This window comes from Schistocerca gregaria, chromosome 2 (assembly GCF_023897955.1).
Source record: "Schistocerca gregaria isolate iqSchGreg1 chromosome 2, iqSchGreg1.2, whole genome shotgun sequence".
NCBI lineage: Eukaryota > Metazoa > Arthropoda > Insecta > Orthoptera > Acrididae > Schistocerca > Schistocerca gregaria.
Genome location: NC_064921.1, coordinates 655,367,830 through 655,389,783, shown reverse-complemented (window position 1 = coordinate 655,389,783; position 21,954 = coordinate 655,367,830). Strand labels below are relative to the sequence as shown.

Genomic DNA, 21,954 nt, shown 5'->3' with positions numbered 1-21,954 from the left:
TATGCTGAACAGCAAAAGGAAGGTGGTGGTCAGATATGCTTCATTACGACAAATTTCTTTGTGTGCCCAGTCAAATGATCAGAAAACTTCTTTGATGGCTTATGAAAATAATTTTAGTGCTATGACATCTCCTTGCTTGATGTCTCTTCTTTCACTATACTGATAAAACTAACAGAAGCTGAATCATTGAGATTAACTAACGTACTAATATATTTTATATCTAAAAACAAAGATGATGTGACTTACCAAACGAAAGCAGTGGGATGTCGATAGACACACAAACACACACAAACACACACACAAAATTCAAGCTTTCGCAACCAACGGCTGCTTCATCAGGAAAGAGAGGGAAAGACAAAAGGATGTGGGTTTTAAGGGAGAGGGTAAGGAGTCATTCCAATCCCAGGAGCAGAAATACTTACCTTAAGGGGAAAAATTTTTCCCACGTGGAATATTTCCCTAATATAGTTTAATTTAATATCTTCTTCCTCACCAGTTGTTACTACAGATTTGGTTGAAATGGATCCAAAACGTTTCTCAACTTGAAAAGTGTGATTCAGAAGTTTCAAGACTGATTCATTTCTAAGTAGGGGAGCGCATGTGGACCAGTTCCACCAGGTGGGAGAAGTAGTGGGGGTCTCAGGGAACGAACTGACACTGCGGCAGTTGCCTCTGGAACCCGGGAGAGTGCACATCGCTTGCAGTGTGAGTGCATGTCATTGACCTCGGTCAAAAAGTGGGAAAGGCAAAAATGGAGCAGCACTTGGAGCAACGTTATGCGACTAAGTTTTGCGTGCGACTGAATAAAACTGCTATGGAGACTCTTGGTATGATTGAAGAGGTCTTTAAGGTACAAGCCATGTCCCGTGCAATGGTTTCCATGTGGCACAAACGTTTCCAAGATGGCCGCGGGAATGTTGAAGACGACTACCGCTCTGGGAGGCCATCATCACGTCAAACAGATCAAAATGTGGAGAGAGCAGGAACTTTTAAACAATGACCATCGTCTTAGTACTAGATTAATTGTCGATGAACTGGGACTCAGCCAGAGTATGGTGTGGAGGACTGTCATGGAGAATTTGATGATGCGAAAAGTGTGTGCCAAACTGGTGCCAAAAGTTTTGTCAGTGGATCAGAAGAAACGGCGCATGACTGTTCCCAGGAAATGCTCCAATGGTTGAATGTCAATCAGAACCTTCTGGAGAAAGTGGTTACTGGTGATGAGACCTGGGTCTACAAGTACGATCCTGAGTCAAAGTGTCAAAGCTCAGAATGGCACGCTACTTCCTCACCAAAGCCAAAGAAAGTTCGCATGAGCAAGTTGTGTGTGACGTGCATGCTGATTTTATTTCTCTCTCTCTCTCTCTCTCTCTTTTTTTTTTTTTTTTTTACGGTGACTTTTATGCTGGAGTGCTCTGCCGCTTGAGGGATTGAGTTCACCGCTTTCGCCCGGCAATCAAGGCCGATTGGACACTCTGCCATGACAACGCACCCACTCACACATTGCGCGTCGCCGCCGAAGTTTTGGCCAAGTTCAACGTGAAAACACTGCTGCAGCCAACCTACAGCCCCAACTTGGCTCCAAGTGACTTTTTCCTCTTCCCCTGACTCAAGACAGGCCTAAAAGGGAAGCGATTTGACTCCATCAACGCCATCCAACAGGCTTTGATGAGAGCCCTTGGCAGCATGACGCCCAAGGCCTTCCAGAAGGGGTACAAACAGTGGAAGACACGCTGGCAGTGTTGTGTTGATGCTGAAGGATCATATTTTGAAGAATTTTAGTCCACTGTACTTAAATGTCCAATAAATTTCTAGTTCTGAGTTAAGTCTTGAAACTTTTGAATCACACCCTTTATGAATCTCAGACATAGTTGTAATTAACACTCATTACTCTGTTCTGTAATTGTGTTCACGACTTGTAAATGGGCCAGTATGTTGTATCCATTTCTAATGTCAGTTTGCTTATTTGTCTCATGAAAATCTGTCTTCTATATAGCTGATGATAGTTTTCATGAATGTATTTTACATTTCGGACAGGAGGCTGGCAGGTCTATAGTTTCTTATGCATTGCTTGTCTCCCTTTTTGGGAAACAGAATAGATACTCTGTACTAGTTTTGGGAAGTTGTCTACCATGAGAGATATTATGTAAACAATTGTTCATGTTCCTTTTGCTTTATTTTTCCTCCTTTATAGAAAAGATCTCTAGGTTTTTTTTGTTTCTTCATACTTTGAACTGCATTATCTTCACCATCTAGCATTACTTCCAAAATTTTGTTACTTTTATTATAAACTAGAAGTGCTTGTAACTAATCTATTGAACAACCGACAACTGTATCCACTTTGGTGCACATTCACAGTGTGGCGATACCTGTAAGACACCGCTAGCCCACGCCTCTCGCGGTGTGCGTTTAACCCCATTTAAATGACGCGCCAAGCGCGCGCCCAGCGGCTGTACGATTAATTAAATAATCGGCGTGCTCATCACAGTTGAAATCTCTGGTCCAGAGGGACGTGAAAAGGCTGTGGTCCAGAGAGAGAGTAGAGTCAGTCGAGTCTTGTTCAGTCTTAAGAGTCAGTCGAGCTAGAAAGTGTCTTGTGAAACGATCATTCTGTGGGATATTATTAGTGTGATGATTTCTTTTATATGTGTTGTGTTGTCTTCTTCGATGAGTAAAAAAAAAGTATAGGTAAAATAAATTTTTGTGATGTCCATCAATAAGTTCATTCCAGTAAAAATAGAACCACTTCCCTTCACCTTTATTCACCCTTTTTTCTTTCTATACAACAAAAAAACAAAAAACAAAAAATTACCACCCTCCCTTTTTTTTTTTTTTTAATTCCGGACATCACAACAGGAATTGTTATAGGCTATCGTTAGAGGTTATTTCATTTTCAGATTATGTCTTTTGCTTTAATGATGTCTAAGAACACATTAACCAGCTTACTTCAGTGTAGGAAAAACTGTGCATTGCTGCTACCACTAATGTAAGTAGTGGAACTGCTGAACCCATATCTGAAAGCAGTTGTTCTCTAGAACCTACAATAAATGGTGATTCATCATCCACAGGGAGAGAAGACTCATATTTTACAATGTTACTGAAATTCAGTAACAATTTTCTGGTATGTTCTACGTCCTGAAGGACCTCCTCAATACGGATCAATTGGCATGAAAGTAAATCTAATCTAATCTAATCTAATCTAATCTGAACAATATCCAGGAATATGACAGGAAAGATCAGTCGAAGCAAAAAAGCCTAGCAAACATGGGCTCTGAAAAGTATAGCTTAAGAGCTATGAGCACTTGTTCATCTTAGCTACTGTGAAACACACATCTTCTAATCAACAAGTGCTCAAAGCTCTTAAGATATGCACTCTAGAGCCCATGTTTACTATACAATTGTTTCTTATTTTGGGCCATACTACCTCTTCCAAAAACATGGAAAGCAAGGAACTTGCAGTAAAAGATATTTGTTTCGCAGTATCGAAGATGAAGTGCTGAAGGTCTTTTGGAGTCCATGTCTCGAATTATCTTTCCTGCCATACCCCTCAACCCGTACCATCTCTTTCAACATATTACTATCATGTGTTGCAGTAATCAACTCTCTCTCTCTCTCTCTCTCTCTCTCTCTCTCTCTCTCGGGGAGGGGAGTTGCAGCATATAACAATAGATTGGATTTAAATAAATCAATGTATTAACAGACACTAAAAGCTAAATGAAAAATCTCAAGCTGCTCCAGGTCTCAGATTCAGATATTCAGCTGAACTACTTTGTATTTGGAAACTTTGAACATAAGCCTAAAGAGTTGTATGCTACCCATTCTATGCATGCTAACTGTGGGTGAAGATTCGACTGGCATAGTGCATATTTAACTAGTGTATGTGGTAGAGAGAAGAGGGCTCTTTTCAACCATCTGACATTAGTCTTGTACCTCCAATCTCAAACAGAATCTGTAAAATGACCTGGAAACCTTCAGCACCATAATACACACATCTCAAACTCACAAAAACCTGGTATATATGGTAGAGAGAAGAGGGCTCTTTCCAACTGTTTGACATGTCTTTATCTCCAATAACAAACAGAATCTGTAAAATAACTGGAAACCTCTAGCACTATAATCCACACATCTCAAAATCACAAAAATGTAAATCTGTCATCACCTTAAATGGCAGGTTGAAGTCCACAGAACTTGTCTATGTACTGTCCTAGAATATACAGACCTGAGTCATCCTACAGGATTTTTGATTTTATCACATCCATATAACATACCATGCTGTCCATGTTTCAACAACTGTGTCTCATGGTCTGAAAATTTTGATGTAAAAGGAGGAGGCACATGGCCTGTCTCAAAGCTCTGTGTCTCTGACTCACACCAAATAACTTGCAACCTCTCAGCAGGAGAATGCTTTCCTACACAAGGGTATCCCCATACACAAGACAGTCCTAGTGTTGCTGATTCTGAAACAATAGCTCCAAGCCTTCAGTTATAAATTGCAGTGGTTATTCGCTTAACTGTACCTGGCCGGGTCCCATCTCATAAAGCTTGCTATTCACCATCGATAAACTCTTGGCCTGAAACACTATTTTAAATGTTTATGCCCTGTAAAGTACTGAACATTTCGTGAGCCAGTGGGCATCTGAAAGCACGTCTGTAACCTCCCTATCTTAATGAATATCATAATGACAGGCAATTACTTCACCTCTGCAGGAAAGAATTACAAAGTTCATGGAAGGCAGAATAGTGGCCCTTCTGCCACCTCACACTAACTGTAATCCACACAGTATCAACATTTGTACACTCCCATATGCTCCTCTATTAAATAAAAAACATGCCTCTTGCAAACTTTTAAACCCAAGTTCTTAGAATGTGTGATAGTAAGCTTTAAAACACCACTCTATCAGCAAAATGTGAAGTGTTAACCAAATTAAATATAAACAGTTATTAATGATAATTAAACTAATACTCACATCTGTAGCAGGTTTCTTATCAAGTATTGGAGCAGCTGGTGATGTAGTAATTGTACTTGGTGTCTCTTCAGGCACCATTGGTGGCACAACAGGTGGTGGTACAACTGAGAGCACTGGAGCATGAGGTGGTGGTTGCGTTGGTGGTGGTTGTTGTGGTGGTTGTTGTTGGGGTTGTGAAGACACAGGGGGAACCGGTGACTGCACCTGAGACTGTCTGCCGCGCCGAGAACTCCCACCTGAGGGCATATACATATTTTTTAAAAACTATATACATATTTGCATTCATGTCAATTACAATTTGGAACATACTATCCTATATATAAAATAACTCATATTCAATAAACAGAAGGCTGACCCTTTTTTTTGGGGGGGGGGGGGGGGAGGGGGGGTGTTTCTTGCATTATTATACAGGCTTTCCATTATTAATGCATGTTGTAACCTTACATTATAAATGAATGACAACAATATGGTTGACACAGTGTTAGGGTGAAGTACTGGTGAAAACAATGCACTAATCATATTAAAACAAAACAAGAAGCAAAGTAAACAGCAACAATATGCATAAGGTATAATTTGGTTACATCATGACAGTACAAAACATATATTTAATATTCACCAAAACTTTTAATAACATCAGCACAAACAGCATATACGAAATAATGAAAGTTAACTATCATTAAATATATGACAACAGCAATATAAGACTAGGGAGGAAGCAAATAACATGTAGTAATTTAATGTTGGAAAATCTGAGATGGAGTAACAACAGTCTGAAATAGGATACACGGCTACACACCACATAGGGGAGACACCATTCAACAGATGACAAAAGAAGACTGTTAGATGTTATAAGCTATTGCACAGACTCCTTCAAATATACAACACAAACACACACGCACGCACACACGCAAGCACACATGCGCGCGCGGACACGCGCACACACACACGGCCAGTGTCATCTCCAGATGCTGAGGTCTGGCATTGGGCCTTAACATCTGGAAATAACAGTGGTCACATGTGCACCAAGGAAGAACTCTATCTGATAGTTTATAATTCATAACAATCTTCATTCAAAAGGCCTCCATGCCACTTAACACTTGCTCTATGTAGAAAGTATCAATCTAGCCTATTTCATATTATTGTTAATAAACAGGAAATATTAAAATAGCTCAGATGCCCATTCTGAGTACGATTACATTTATCACTGAGAATAACTAATTCAAGATGAATCTACCTCCGATGAAATTTAATTGCAGAAGCTATTTGATACACTAACAGATATATGACTATAAAAAGGCTTAAAATATATGAAAATATGTGTATGGTTGGGTGGGCAGAGCTATGCCACCAAACAGTTTAGCACGTAATTTCAAAGTAGATATAATAAATTGAAAAGAATTCCTTTAAACTGGTTCATTATTCTGCCATTTATACTCATGTCTCTGAATACTCAAATGTTGTTATAAAATGATGTGCATGCCTATCTACTTACATCCATCTGGATGAGCTGTTTTATTCACAACATGAAACCAAACTCCACCCACAAAATTTTACAGATTGTTCAAGGATATTTTCTGAGCAATTTAGAATAAGGGACATTTGGTCTCCTCTGTCTCATTACAAAGTAATCGCATTTCATTTCTTACTCCTCCTTATCTTTGTTTCTGTATTGCACTGAAAATAATGGCACAACAATACAAGTGTAGAGTGTATGTGCTGTGTGTCTTGTTTGGTAACAAATGTACACCATTCACTCAAGGTACTTACTGCTGAAAACAGTAATGCCCAGTTTATTTTTTCTATTCTTGGCTTGTACAATCTCAGAAATTATTGATGCACAATGCCTACCTTGAAGACTGTAACACTGTAATTTGATGGCATTTCTATGCTGTTCTTATGGGTTCTGCATGAACCCACGACAAAATGTGCCACTCTTCCCTGGATCTTCTCTATATCTGTTAACTGTACCTGGCATGGGTTCCAGTCTGATAACCAATATTAAATAATCATAATGAGTCTTCCTGCCTGCTTATGTGCAATACAGTACATTTATTTATTATCAGAGTCAACTACCAAATCCTCCACCAAGAGTTGATCCCCTGCATGTCTTCCTGCATTTTGCTACAATTTTCTGGCTTATGATCTTGGATGTAGGCAAGCATGTACCCACCAACACTGTGTACCATTAGTTATAGAATTGCCCAAAAATACCATAAGTTCTGAGACCTGCAAATCTATGGTGGTACAGACAGCAATCCTGTAAGTCCTTAAAAATTCTATAAATTTACAGAATCAGTCAGATAACAGAGAATAATCTCACATGATACACCTAATAAAGGGTGGGAAACACACACACACACACACACACACACACACACACACACACACACAGGCACACCTCAAGAAAACATGACTGCCTTCTCTGTCAGCTCAGACTGTCACGTTGAGTGGAAATGTGAATTAGGACAGGGAAGGTGGAGGGATAGCAGAATACAGGTGGGGAGAGAGAAGAGTGCTGTCTAGTGTAGCGTGCAGAGCCTAGACGGAGGTATGAGAAGATTGCCAGGCGTTGCATCGGGAGGTTGTGGAGCAGGAATGTGGAGAGGGCGGGGGCAGGAAATGGGGAGTGGAAAAGGAAAGGAGTGAGGAAGGGGCATTGGCAGGTGTGTTGGCATATGGGGGTCACACAATGGGGGTGTGGCGACATGAACAGGAAGAAAATGATAGGACAGAGGGGGCAGAAACTGTTGGGTGGAGGGTGTGGGGGGATAATTTTGGGAGTGGTGAATGTGTTGTAAGGATAACTTACATCTAGGCAGTTCAGAAAAGCTGGTGGTGGTGGAGGGGAGGATCCAGATGGCCAAGGATGTGAAGCAGCTATTGAAATCAAGCATGTTATGTTCAGCACATGTTTTGTCACAGGATGTTCAAACATGCTCTTGGCCACAGTTTGCCAATGGTCCATTCATCCCTGTGGACAGCTGGTAGGTTTTTGTATCAATTTAATAAGATGTGCAATGACTGCAGTAGAGCTGGTATATGACATGGCTGTTTAGTCCTCTCATGCCTCCATCTAGTCCATGCATGCTCCATTATACAGCACTCTTCTCTCACCCTGTTATCCTTCCCCCTTACTTGTCCCAATCCAGACTGCTTCTCAACAACACAGTTGCATTCCAGTCCGAGCTGTCAGAGATGGCGATTATGTGTGCTTGCTTGTATGAATTTGTGTGTATTTCCTTTTCTGAAGAAGGTTTTGGTCAAAAGTTAAACACAACAGTTTTTTCGTTGTGCCTGTCTGCAATTTGTGTCACCTTTTCGGTGAGTAGCAATTTTTCCTTTCCCTAATATTGTTGATATTCCAAACTGGAGTTTTCATGATATAATGTTAATTGGTAACAGTCAGTACAATACTTTACTGCTTAGCATTGACACAAAGATTTAATCTATGTTTTATATAACAAGACATTATATCTAGAATTAGGTTATGTTTGAGACGGATTCTAAGTTGCAATAGCAGCAGGTACTGCGACTTGTTAGGTACTAGATGCTGTGTATTTTCTCATGAAGTAAGACGAAAAAAAAGTGGTTAAAACAACTAAATGTGACAGTAATACTGCAAATATTTTGAATAAAGATAGTGACTGTGCCAAAAGTGAAATGAGAAGACCTGCCACAGTGGAAGGTGCATTATGTACCTCTAAAAGTTGTGCAATAAACTGTGTAACAGGTTCCCTCAATGATACCACTCTTTTGTCTTCTTGTTGGACCTCAGATCAGTGGAATTATTTTAGTACTGAGAATTTATGGATAATTATTAACAAAGGTACGTTATGATGTAATATACATTCAGAAGCAAATTTTATTCCTAACAAGACTCAGGGAATCACATTTTGCAGGAAAGGATGCTTCTTCTTCTTCTTCTTTCTTTTTTTTTTAAATGTAGGCACTAGTTGTGTGTTTAAAATTTTCTGTGAAGGATAGTGACAGTTGTCAATTTATGTTTCTAGACCTGACTGAACTAGATAGTATTATTGCCTTTCTTACAAAGCTCAACTTATTTAGACTGAATATAGACTGTTTAAAAGAATGTCTGATATGCTTTCCTGGGATGGTGCCTCAACATTGATGAGCACAAACACAAACACACACACAAAATTATAGCTTTCGCAACCAACGGTTGCTTCTTCAGGAAAGAGGGAAGGAGAGGGAAAGACGAAAGGATGTGGGTTTTAAAGGATGTGGGTTTTAAGGGAGAGGGTAAGGACTTACCTTAGGGGGAAAAAAGGACAGGTGTACACTCACACACCCACACACGCACACGCACACACACACGCACACACACACATCCATCCGCACATACACAGACACAAGCAGACATTTGTAAAGGCCTTTAATCTGCCAGGAAGTTTCATATCAGTGCACACTCCGCTGCAGAGTGAAAATATCATTCTGGAAACATCCCCCAGGCTGTGGCTAAGCCATGTCTCCGCAGTATCCTTTCTTTCAGGAGTGCTAGTTCTGCTAGGTTCGCAGGAGAGCTTCTGTAAAGTTCGGAAGGTAGGAGACGAGATACTGGCAGAAGTAAAGCTATGATGATCGGGCGTGAGTCGTGCTTCGGTAGCTCAGTTGGTAGAGCACTTGCCCGCGAAAGGCAAAGCTCCCGAGTTCGAGTCCCAATGCACACAGTTTTAATCTGCCAGGAAGTTTCAAGACAGTATCTTGTTTATCAACAATGTAGGAAAAGACAGATTGCTACTTACCATAAAGAAGAGACACAAAGTTGATGATAGGTGTAATTAAAAGACACACACACACAAGTGTGCGCATAAGCAATTCTCATGCACAAACAACCACCAGCTCCAGGATCTTGGGCTGGAATGCAGCATCACAAGGAATGCAAACAGCAATCTTGAGGGGATGGGGATAGGGATGGGGAAAGGGAAGGGATAGTAGTGTACGGGTGTGGAGAGAGATGAACACTGTCCGGTGGTGTGTACAGGAACTAGACTATGAACAGGCACAGTGTCACGAGGTTGTGGGACAGGGAGGTGGGGGACAAAGGAACGAAAAACGAGATGAGCAGGGAAAGACGAGCGGATGTATTGGCAGAGAGCTGCAAATAAACAGGGTGGGAGATGAGAATGGGAAGGAGATGATAGGGCAGAGGGGGGTGAAAACTGTTGGAGGGACGGTGTGGGAACACTATGTTACCGTAAGTTGAAGCTGGGATAATTACAGGAGTGGAGAACGTTTTGTAAGGATAACTCCTATCTGCACAGTTCAGAAAAGCTGGTGGTGGAGGGAAAGGTCCAGATGGCTCAGGTAGTAAAGCAGCCATTGAAACCAAGTGTGTTACATTCAGCAGCATGGTGTGTCACGGGATGGACTACTTTGCTCTTGGCCACATTTTGAAGGTAGAGTGTTCATCCTGGTGGACTGTTGGTTGGTAGTCATACCAATATAAAAAGCTTTTCAATGATAGCAGCATAGCTGTTAAATGACATGGCTGCTTTCACAAGTGGCACAGAATCTGATCGGGTATGACAGATCTTTGACAGGACTGGAATAGGAAGTGCTGGGTGGATGGATTGGGCAGATTTGCACCTGGGTCTCCCACATGTATATGATCCTTGTGGCATGGGGTTGGGATTGCGAGTGACGTAGGGATTGACTAGGATGTTGTGGAGGTTGGGTAGGCGATGGAACATTACTTTAGGAGGGGGTGGGCAGTAGCTTGGGTAGGATGTCCCTCTTTTCAGGGCACGATGATAGATAATCAAAGCCCTGTCAAAGAATGTGGTTCAATTGTTCAATTTCAAGGTGGTAGTGGGTGATGAAGGAGATACTCCTTTGTGGCTGGTTCTTGAGAGTGGTGGGAGATTTGGTGCTGTGAGGGGGAAATGGTATGGAAGATCTGTTTGTGGATTAGGTCTGGAGGATAGTGCCTGTCTATGAAGGCCTTGGTGAGACCTTCAGCATACTGAGCAAGGGAGTTTGTGTCACTGGCAGGTATGCAATCCCTGGGTAGCCTAGCTATATGGGAGGGATTTTTTGGTGTGAAACGGATGACAGTTGTCAAAATGCAGGCACTGTTGATGATTGGTGGCTTTAATGTGAGCAGAGGTGTGGATGGAGCCAGCAAAGAGGAGGTGGTCTACATTGAGAAACGTAGCATGCTGGGTTGAGGAGGATCACATGAAGCAGATAGGAGAGAATGTGTTGAGGTTGTGCAGGAACAGAGATAGGGTGTCTGCATTTTGGCAGCTGTCCCTCTTTTCAGGGCACGATGATAGATAATCAAAGCCCTGTCAAAGAATGTGGTTCAATTGTTCAATTTCGAAGTGGTAGTGGGTGATGAAGGAGATACTCCTTTGTGGCTGGTTCTTGAGAGTGGTGGGAGATTTGGTGCTGTGAGGGGGAAATGGTACGGAAGATCTGTTTGTGGATTAGGTCTGGAGGATAGTGCCTGTCTATGAAGGCCTTGGTGAGACCTTCAGCATACTGAGCAAGGGAGTTTTTGTCACTGGCAGGTATGCAATCCCTGGGTAGCCTAGCTATATGGGAGGGATTTTTTGGTGTGAAACGGATGACAGTTGTCAAAATGCAGGCACTGTTGATGATTGGTGGTTTTAATGTGAGCAGAGGTGTGGATGGAGCCAGCATAGAGGAGGTGGTCTACATTGAGAAACGTAGCATGCTGGGTTGAGAAGGATCACATGAAGCAGATAGGAGAGAATGTGTTGAGGTTGCGCAGGAACAGAGATTGGGTGTCTGCATTTTGGCAGCTGTCACCCCTTTTGCACCAAAAAATCCCTCCCATATAGCCTGGCTACCTGGGGACAGCATATCTGCTGTTTCTAAAACTCCCTTGCTCAGCTGACGGTCTCACCAAGGCCATCATCGACAGGCACTATCCTCAAAACCTAGTCCACAAACAGATCTCCCATGCTATTTACCCTCACACCCCCAATCCTCCCACCACCCCCAAGAACCAGCCACACAGGAGCGTCCCTTTCATCACCCAGTACCACGCTGGAGTGGAACAAGTGAACCACATCCTTTGCCAGGGCTTTGATTACCAATCATTGTGCCCTGAAATGAGGGACATTCTATCCAAAATAATTCCCGTCCCTCCTAAAGTGGTGTTCCGTCGCTACCCAACCTCCATATCATCCTGGTCCATCTGTACACCACTCCCTCTCCCAATCCTAATCCCAACCCCTTGCCACAAGGAACATATCACTGTGGAAGACATAGGTGCAAAACATGCCCAATCCACCCAACCAGCACTTCCTATTCCACTCCTATCACAGGTTTCTTCTACCCCACCAGGGTCCGGGCCACCTATGTAAGCAACTATGCAATTTACCAGCTCTGCTGCTATCATTGCAAAGCTTATTATATTGGTATGACTACCTACTAGCTGTCCACCAGGATGAACAGTCACTCCCAAACTGTGGCCAAGAGCAAAGTAGACCACTCTGTGGCACAGCATGCTGCTGAACATAACACACTTGATTACAATGGCTACTTCACTACCTGAGCTATTTGGATCCTTCCCTCTGCCACCAGCTTTTCTGAACTGTGCAGATAGGAGTTATCCTTACAACACATTCTCCACTCCCACAATTATCCTGGCCTCAACCTATGGTAACATACCATCCCCACACCCTCCCCCCAACAGTTTCCACCACCTCTGTCCTATTATCTCCTCCCCATTCTTATCTCCCAGCCTGTTTATTTGCAACCCTCTGCCAATGCATCCACCCGTCTTCTCTGGCTCCTCTCCTTTTTTCCACACCTCCCTTCCCCACAATCTCCTGATGCTGTGCCAATTGGCAGTTTAGTCCCTGCACACTTCACCATGAAGCATTCATCTCTCCCCCTTCCCGTACACATTATCCCTTCCTCTTCCCCACTGCCTCCAGATTGCTGCTTGCATCCCATCTGATGTTGCATTCCAGCCTGAGATGCTGGAGCTGGCGGTCGTATGTATATCGTAATTGTGCCTGTCTGCAACTTTGTGTGTCTTCTTTATGGTAAGTACCAATCTGTCTTTTCCTAAATTGTTGATATTCATACCTGGAGTTTACATTGGCTAACACTATCTTGTTTGTTTCAGTGCATCACAAAGAAACTAAAAACTGAAGTAAAGACATTTATCATGTAATAGGACACATGAGCTAGAGAAAGCAACTCATGTTGCTGTGACATGCACAGTAGCCCATCAAGACTCAACACTAGACTCAACTGACGACAAAATTTTACTGCTCGCACTTGCGCCTATAGAGTGCGATGAACTGGACAGCCTGTCAAAAAAAATTATTATGTCTGCTTGTGTGTGTATATGTATGGATGGGTGTGTGTGTGTGTGTGTGTGTGTGTGTGTGTGTGTGTGTGTGCGCGCGCCCACACACACACACACACACACACACACACACACACCCATGGATATGTGTGTCTGTGCGAGTGTACACCTGTCCTTTTTTTCCCCCTAAGGTAAGTCTTTCCACTCCCGGGATTGGAATGACTCCTTACCCTCTCCCTTAAAACCCACATCCTTTCGTCTTTCCCTCTCCTTCCCTCTTTCCTGAAGAAGCAACCGTTGGTTGCGAAAGATAGAAATTCTGTGTGTATGTTTTATTTATTGTGCCTATCTACCGGCGCTTTCTCACTTGGTAAGTCTTGGAATCTTTGTTTTTAATATATTTTTCCCATGTGGAAGTTTCTTTATATATTATTTCCACAGTTCCATTGAATACCCTCAGTGTAGTAAAAAGAAGTCATCTACTGTTACAGAACTGATTTAAAGGAACTTCCTCGACTCCCCACCACTGTTTAAAAATCAGCCACATCAATGATTAAATTTTCAATAGGAGGCATGTGACATGACTGTGCTTAATTAAAAGATGATTGTGGACTACTATTCTACAACGCAGTATTCGATAATGGTGAATAATAGAAGGCCCTCTGTATAAATGAGGCACTGATCGGTCGAGGCATTGAGTGGTTGACAGATACATAAAGAAGACTGAAAATGTTCCTAAGCTATAGTAAGGTGCCCTCTTTCAGAGGTAACCTGCACAGAATACACGTACACCTTGCGAGGATAAAAATTTGTGCATGTAAGTTACATTGCAAATGCCACCACATATGACGTCAGAATAATGCATATACAAGTGTGGCTTGAAACAATTATGTTCACAACAATTTTGATCAGTTAACAGTAGGACGATTTTATTATGAAAAAGCTACTACTGGTAGTTTGTTTGGATGATGATTCATGGGTTCTCGGTGTTGCTTAAGCGACAATGTTCACCCAAGGTAGCAGGGTGACAAGTGTACTTTTGGGTCACTGTAGTATCAGTTCACAAATGTAGAGCAGAGACAGCAAAAGATGAAACAATCAAGCAAATCACAGTAACCAAATTTATTAACATACGAGGTATAAATTAGAAGCAATATGTTCTTTGGTGCATTAAAATTAGTTACTACAATTTATGTGTGCAAGACTGGCTCTGATCTGAAAACTAGCAGTCAGAATTAAAAGTGGTAACCAAAAATGTATTTTTTGTTGTACTACATTATTGTAATTTTCACAGCTGACACAGCAATGCTGTTCCATGTATCCAAAGAAATTACTGTGGTACATCTTTCCTCTCTTTCCACAATCCAAGCTGCATGGGAAATCTGTACTTTTCTTACAATTAGATAAGCCAAATAATGAGATATGTGATGACCTGCCAGGTAATTCATTACAAGCATTTTTAGATAGTTTAAAAACATTAATTTGTGGCCATAAAGTCTAAACGACAATAACTGTATTAACAGATCAATACATCATAATAATGCAAAGCAATGAAATGAATCATGTTCTCAGAAGCAGAAAAGGCCTAGTTATAAATATAACAGCAATTATACATTCAGCACTATCAGTACATCAGTTTTGTCAATTTACTTGCGTAATCCAATGTTTTCACATCAGCTTTTTCTGGACACTTTCTTCAAAAGATTAATTACATATGGATGTGTCTGATGTAAGCTAATGAAGTGACATTTTCAGAAAGTGGGAATTATAAAAATGAAAGCGAAATATTATCACAGTACAAAATACAATCCATATACATTCTCCATTAAATTAAGAAGACAAAATCTGCTATGATGCTACACCCAATAAGATATAAATACCAGCTTTTCTAATATCTTTTTGCAATAAAGAAAAAATATTCCTCCCTGTCAATCTCTTTCTCCTCCTCCACATTCTCCAGCTGTATCCTATTACAAAATTTGAAGCATAAATGGGTTCACAAAAGATCAATAAAGCAACATTAATATGCATAACAAAAGAATAAAGATTAAATCAAGGCAAAATAATGGAAGAAACAGAAAGAAATGACAATTAGTGTTCGAAACTATTTAACGATTTATCTACATGAGCATCTACAAAGCAAAATGCAAAATCTGCATCACCATATTACCACAAAAATAACAATTACATTTCAAGCAGTGAACAATCTTAAACACACACATCATATTGCAATATATTACAAAAACAAAACATGAAAGATACAAATGAAACCATATTCATTTGTCAAGAACCTAATACCAGCCTTTCCCTTTTACAAAAGTAAGCTGTGTGTTGAAGTGGCATGTCTGGGCTAAAAGTGTTCAAACATTACTATCTGTAAGAGCAGACTGAAACAAGGGAAACAGAGAGTAAAGTGCATTTTCTCAGTAAGCATTGTTGCTTACCCACTCTATACTTACACTGAATCTTATTTTTTACACATTTGTCATCCCTTTTGCTTTCTTCGTTTAATGTTACTTTTACATCTTATCCTTTAATCACTTAAAATTTAATATCTCATTTTATTCATGTATTTCTGCTGAACATTATTTTTGCTCTGCTTCCTTTACAACATTTTCTGTCAAAGTCACCCATTCCTCTTCTATTGCATTCCGCTTCCCTGTTCCATGCTTAAAAACTCTCAACAATCTATTGGTAGTTTCAATTTATTGAGGCCCGTCTTCTTGGTTTCCTACCTTTTTGCATTTTCTTCCACTTCATTTAGCATTTTATAACTGATAAATTATGGTCAGAATGCATAATGGCTCTTGGAAATGTTTTGCAATTTTAAACAGGATTTATAAATCTATCTTAGAATTGTATAACCTCTCTGAAACTGCAATGACTCGTGCTATTTGTGTGAAACCACATACACAGTGGTGCAAAGTACATAAATATTCTGGGTGTCTACTTTTCTGTTACTTTTTCTCTGATAACCCTTGCTTGTTATTCACTAATATAACTAGCACTAAAATAGCACACACCCCGTTATTACTACAAATTTGGAATAAATCTTTATTTGAGCAGACTACCATATATTTAGTGTCCCCAACGTGATACGAACATGTTAGTACTACCGTGCTGGCTTATATGTTCTGTGTTGCGTCAGAACACACATGCAAATGAATGCTTCAACAGCTATTACTGAGCCAGCACAGAGTAGCAGGGTGACTGGGAGCGTCACAATGACACCATCATCTTTCTGGCAGCAGACCAGTACTGTGCTTTGCACAGCTAGAGAGCCAGTCCATTTTACTGCACATTTCATAAGATGAAACAAAGAGTAGGTAAGTGGTTGCATCACTAATGGAAGATGTGGCCACCGAGGTGCAAGATATTCTCGTGACACCGCTAGAAGTGAAACAGTATCCTGCTACACAGAATACTCTTATTACACACATGTCTCACTTGGAAGTAAAGAGGCTTGAGAAACTTCTACGGGTGGAAGGACTAGGAGATCGACTTCCATCGCAGCCCCTACGGCATCTATGGACACAGCCAGTGATGTGTTTCGTAATATCTGGTTGTCGAAGTTACCTGCTGAATGCATTGTCACAAACAGTGGCTAAGATCGCAGAACCGAATACATACATTGCCATACTGCAAACAGCACATACTAAACAATGGCCATATCAACATTCGTCAAGGACTTGTAACTGTTCGCCTGCAGTGTCAAACATCTGCTGGAATCATAAAAAATTTTGCAAGGACAGGTAGAAAATGCACACTGCCATGTAAATGGAATAATGACACACTATCTGTGGCAGCTTGAGCTATCTCCACTAGTAATACCCGCTGATTATTCATTACAGATTACAGTACAAAAGTGCAACATTTAGTGGATACAGGAGCTGAAGTGTCGCTGTATCCAGCAACTACATTACAGGCCACAACTGTGATAATTATTATTTATATTCCACTGATGACTCAAAGGTTAAGACCTATGGACGAGTTAACTAAAACTCAGTCTTGGTCTCCGTCTAACGTTCGAATGATCATTCATCTTGACCAACATCTCGCAACCGATCTTGGGAGTAGATTTCCTGTCTTGTCCTTCTACAATTTAGCTCCTGACCTGTGAGGGCACCGTCTGAATGATGCAATGACAAATCTTAACTACTCAAGGAAAGCTTAACTACACTCTACCCATGACAGTAAGTGTAATCGCCGAGGACACACAATATATGTCGCTGTTGAAGGATTTACCTGAAGTTATGAGGCTGTCACCTCCATTACAGAAAGTCAACCATATGACAGTGCACCACATGCTCACCACACCAGGTCCACCTACCTACACTCATCGTAGGTGCCTGGCACCTGAGAAGTTAAATGCAGTCAAGCAGGAATTATGCAATATGTTAGCACAAGGTGATGTCAGACTTCGAGTAGAAGCCAGGCAGCCCCAAAGAACAATGGTTGGCGTTCATGTCACAACTACTTCCAGTTAAACATGAGGACCAATCTGGAACAGTAGCTTGTGACACATATAGAGGATTTCTCCACTGCTGTGTATGGTAAGACAAACTTTTCCATGATTGACTTAGTGCGAGCATATTACAGGATAACTGTAATCATGGAGGATGCCCCTGAAACAGCTGCCACTAAACCTTTTGGATTGTTTTGAGTTCACGAGTACAAATGTTCAAGCGTTTCACGGATGAAGTTATGCAAGGCTTCAGTTTCTGCTATGTCTACATACATTAGGTTCTTGTAATGTCAATATCTGAAAAGGAACATTTTACAGCATTTCACTCTGTTGTTTGACCATTTACATGTGCACAGTCTAGTAATAAACTTTTCAAAATGTATTTATGGGACAACAGAAGTTCATTTCCTGGGATACACCCTCCTCAAGATAAAGTACAAGCCATTATCACATATCCTCATCCAGTCAGAATTAGAGAGCTTTGTTTGTTTTTTGGTGTTGTAAATGTTTACCAACGCTTCATTTCTAATCATTTTCTGATCTCAACTCCATTAAATGAAGTACTTAACGAAGCACCAAAACCAAGTAACAGATTACAGTGGACGAGTGAAACAGACTCTGCTTTGCAGGCCACAAAGATCAGACGCTATGTGACTGACACATACTATAGCGCAAGCTGTGCTTCCATTAATGGTCGACACCTCTGCTACCAATGTTGGAGCAGTACTGCAACAGTCATTATGCCATTGTTGGCAATCTCTTGCATTTTACAACCAAACAACAGCGGAGCGACATAAGAGCAGGAATTGTATGCTACATATGCTGCTATAAAAAAATTCAAACAGTACTTGGAAAGTCGACAATTTAGTATTTGTGACTTATATTTTTAAGATGAAGCAGAGCAAGGCATCTACAAAACAGCTGCGGCATTCAGATGACATTGATACATTTTTAACTCGTTTTGTTTATGTACAAGGCAACCTTAACGCGCCCGCAGATGCACTATCCTGTGTCGAAACATTGAATGTAACAGAGCAGACAACAGCACAGATCAAAACTATAGCTACAGCCATTGATTATTATGCTCTTGCTTACGCACATCGTCGTGTTGCATGTTCAACACTGAAACTGTGCCAGCTAAACACACCTGAAATGAGTGCCAAACTGTACTGCGGCATCTCTGCTATGACACCACAACTGTTTGTACTATAAGTACTGTAACAATTTCAAACTCAGGTGATTGCAGCTAAACACAGTTTAGCACAAACTGGAGTTCGAGGCACCATTAAGTTAGTGGCCCATATTGCATACGACCTGCAAAGCATTTGTCAAGAGCTGCATGACATGTCAATGGAATCAAATCTCACGCCATGTCAAGGCACCACTGGGAGCATTTGTTCTCCTAACCAACAATCTGAACATGTTCACATTGACACTGTAGGACCTCTCGCAATTTCTGAAGACTACAGCTACTGCCTCACAATAGTGATGACCGGAAGTGTTTCCAATGAGAGGTATCAAGGCAGAGACGGTAGCACAGACATTCCTTCGTTGGTAGATCGCTCAATTTGTCATGCCTTTACACATCGCTGCTGACCAAAAATGTTAATTAGAAGCTTATCTCTTGATGGTACTGGCAATGTTACTAGGTATTAATTGCACACAAATCATGACCTACCGCCCTGCAGCGAACAGCATGGTTGAGTGTGTATATCAGCTCTAGTGTCGTGCCACACAGAAATGGTCTGAGGCACTGGCTATTGTGCTCCGTGGGCTGTGAATATCTTTCAAGAGTGATCTTATGACACGACAGCCAAACTAGTCTATGGTCAAACATTAAGACTGCCAGCAGAATTTACACATGATGGTACAGATGAAAACATAGTGTCATCAAATATTGCTGTTAAATTGAGAGCACATACTTGCCAGCTTCAGCTCGTTGTCCCCAGATAGCAAACTGGATGAAGTCCATTCATTTTCACAGATTTAGACAGCTGCACACACTTATTTTTGCACGGTGACTCTGTCCGTGAACCACCTCAACCACTGAACGAGGGACCCTGCGAAGTATTACATAGAGGCAACAATACATTCAGAGTTGACACACATGGTGTGCCGACTACAGTTGCCCTTGACCGGATCAAACCTGCATTTATTGTTGGCCATGGTGTGCCGACTACAGCTGCCCTTGACCGGATCAAACCTGCATTTATTGATGCGCAAGATACCACTAAAAAACCACTTACACCAGTTATAAAAAGTAAAGATGCCACAACTGAAACCACCCTGTAACCAACGTCCCTGGATTCAAAAGTGCTGTGACAACATGTTCTGGGCACCATGTCAGATTCAAAATAAAATATCAATGACAATGAAGGGGCGTGGGGCGAGGGATACAGTGACTCGTGCTACTTATGTGAATATGCAGACATGGTGATGTGAAGTACATAAATATTCTGTGTATGTGTACTTTTGCATTATGTATTCTTTGACATTACTTTTTCTCTGCTTCTTATTCACTAATGTAACTAGCACTATGAATAGTATGCAACTTGTAATTAGTATATATATGGGATAAATTTGTATTTTAACAGCTGCAACAAAACATTCTGGTGTCCCTAGGTCTCTTCTACGTACAGGCTTCTTTCATAATACTTAAACCACATTTTTGCAACGATTAAACTGTACTCCATGCAAAATTCTACTGTGTGCCTTTTCCTTTAATTCCTTTCCCACAAAACATGTTCTCCTTTTGTTACAGCTGAATTTCATCTCACCCCCCCCCCCCCCCCTCCCTCACCAATCACAGTTAAAATGTGTAATCTTCATCATGTTCTGATTCCACAGCTAATTAAAATAAATGTTAAGGAAACCACCACAGCTGTTATTTTATGAGCATTCAATAAGCCATGACATGTTTCATTCTATAAAACATCCTCAGGTGACAAAGTGGCAAAGTTTGAAATGCTTATTCACACAATGAAAGTGGAAAGTTGTTTGCTGAAATATGACAAATACAAAGTTTCACTTTGTTGACTGGTTTTGATATAAGGACAGTCAATTAGGTGAAACATTGTACTTGTTATATTTCAACAAGGACATTTCAATGTTTTGTTGAGCGATCAAGCATTTCAGATAGAGACAATGGCACTTTACTCCCATTTTGTCAACTGAGGATGCTTCTATAGAATGAAACCAATTGTGACTTAATGTGCTTAAAATAACAGCTGTGGTGGTTTACTTATCACTAAAATTTTTGTCTCTCATAACATACTACATAATGTATTTTATCTCAAACTTTTTTTTCTATTTCTTCCTCATCTGTTGTGCCATTAGGCATGTAAACATGTACTACTGTGATGGGTCATGGTTTCATTTCTGTATTAAACTGTTTTCTTTACTGTACTAACACATCTAATAAATCTAACATTTCACATTCCCCCCATGCAAGGTTTGCTTTGGTTTTTCTTCTGACTAGTCCCCACCTGGAGATCAGAATGAAAGGCTATAGCTTCGGAATATTGTATCCAATAGGATATCATAATTGTACCATGTAGTACAGTATGTCCTTCCACTACAGCAATGACCATGGTTGAATATGGACCACAACCATGATTTTTATAAAAGTAGGACGTTTCTGTTTAAATGAACACCTCGTTGAAGGATTCATGGCATAGATGATATTATCAGGTGCTAAACGAGTGAAAATAAAGTTTTTGGGCCAAAGTCAATCAAAATTTCCCATTTTGAACAACTTTTGTTTGTAAAGATGGTTCTTGATCTAGTAAATCAATCGACTAGTTTTGAGCTTTTAGCCACAAGTTTTATTTAATGGTCAATGTGGTGTTCAAACTACATCTCACTGACAACAAAGACCTTCCAATCCTATATCATGCAACACCAATGCTACAAACTATCTCCTTTCACATTTCCTTCTACGGAGTTTAAGTCCGCAGTGGTCCCATAAATTGCAATATACGTCACAAAGAATACTATCATAGGGAAGAGAAATATCACTGTACAAGTTCATAAGCACATCTTGCAGCAAATAATCTGACTTCACTACTTTTAACACTTCTTTCAGAACATTCTCTTTTAAAATATTGTTCTGTCTATAAAGAAAGACTTGGGAATCACCAGCTGTATAAGATGTCATATCAAAATCATTTAGATTCAAGCACTTAAACACAGGTCACTATAGAAGTAGAAAC

At 40.7% G+C, this 21,954-nt stretch overlaps 1 protein-coding gene across 4 annotated transcripts in view; it reads right to left on the bottom strand.

Annotated features, from left to right (window-relative positions):
• Positions 1-21,954, bottom strand: part of LOC126334690 (zinc finger protein ubi-d4) — a 229,701-nt gene that overhangs the window by 55,235 nt on the left and 152,512 nt on the right. For all 4 annotated transcript variants that reach the window (XM_049997177.1, XM_049997179.1, XM_049997180.1 and 1 more), the window contains one exon: positions 4,968-5,203. In XM_049997177.1, the coding sequence (XP_049853134.1) occupies positions 4,968-5,203 (236 nt within the window). The remainder of the gene's footprint in view (positions 1-4,967; positions 5,204-21,954) is intronic.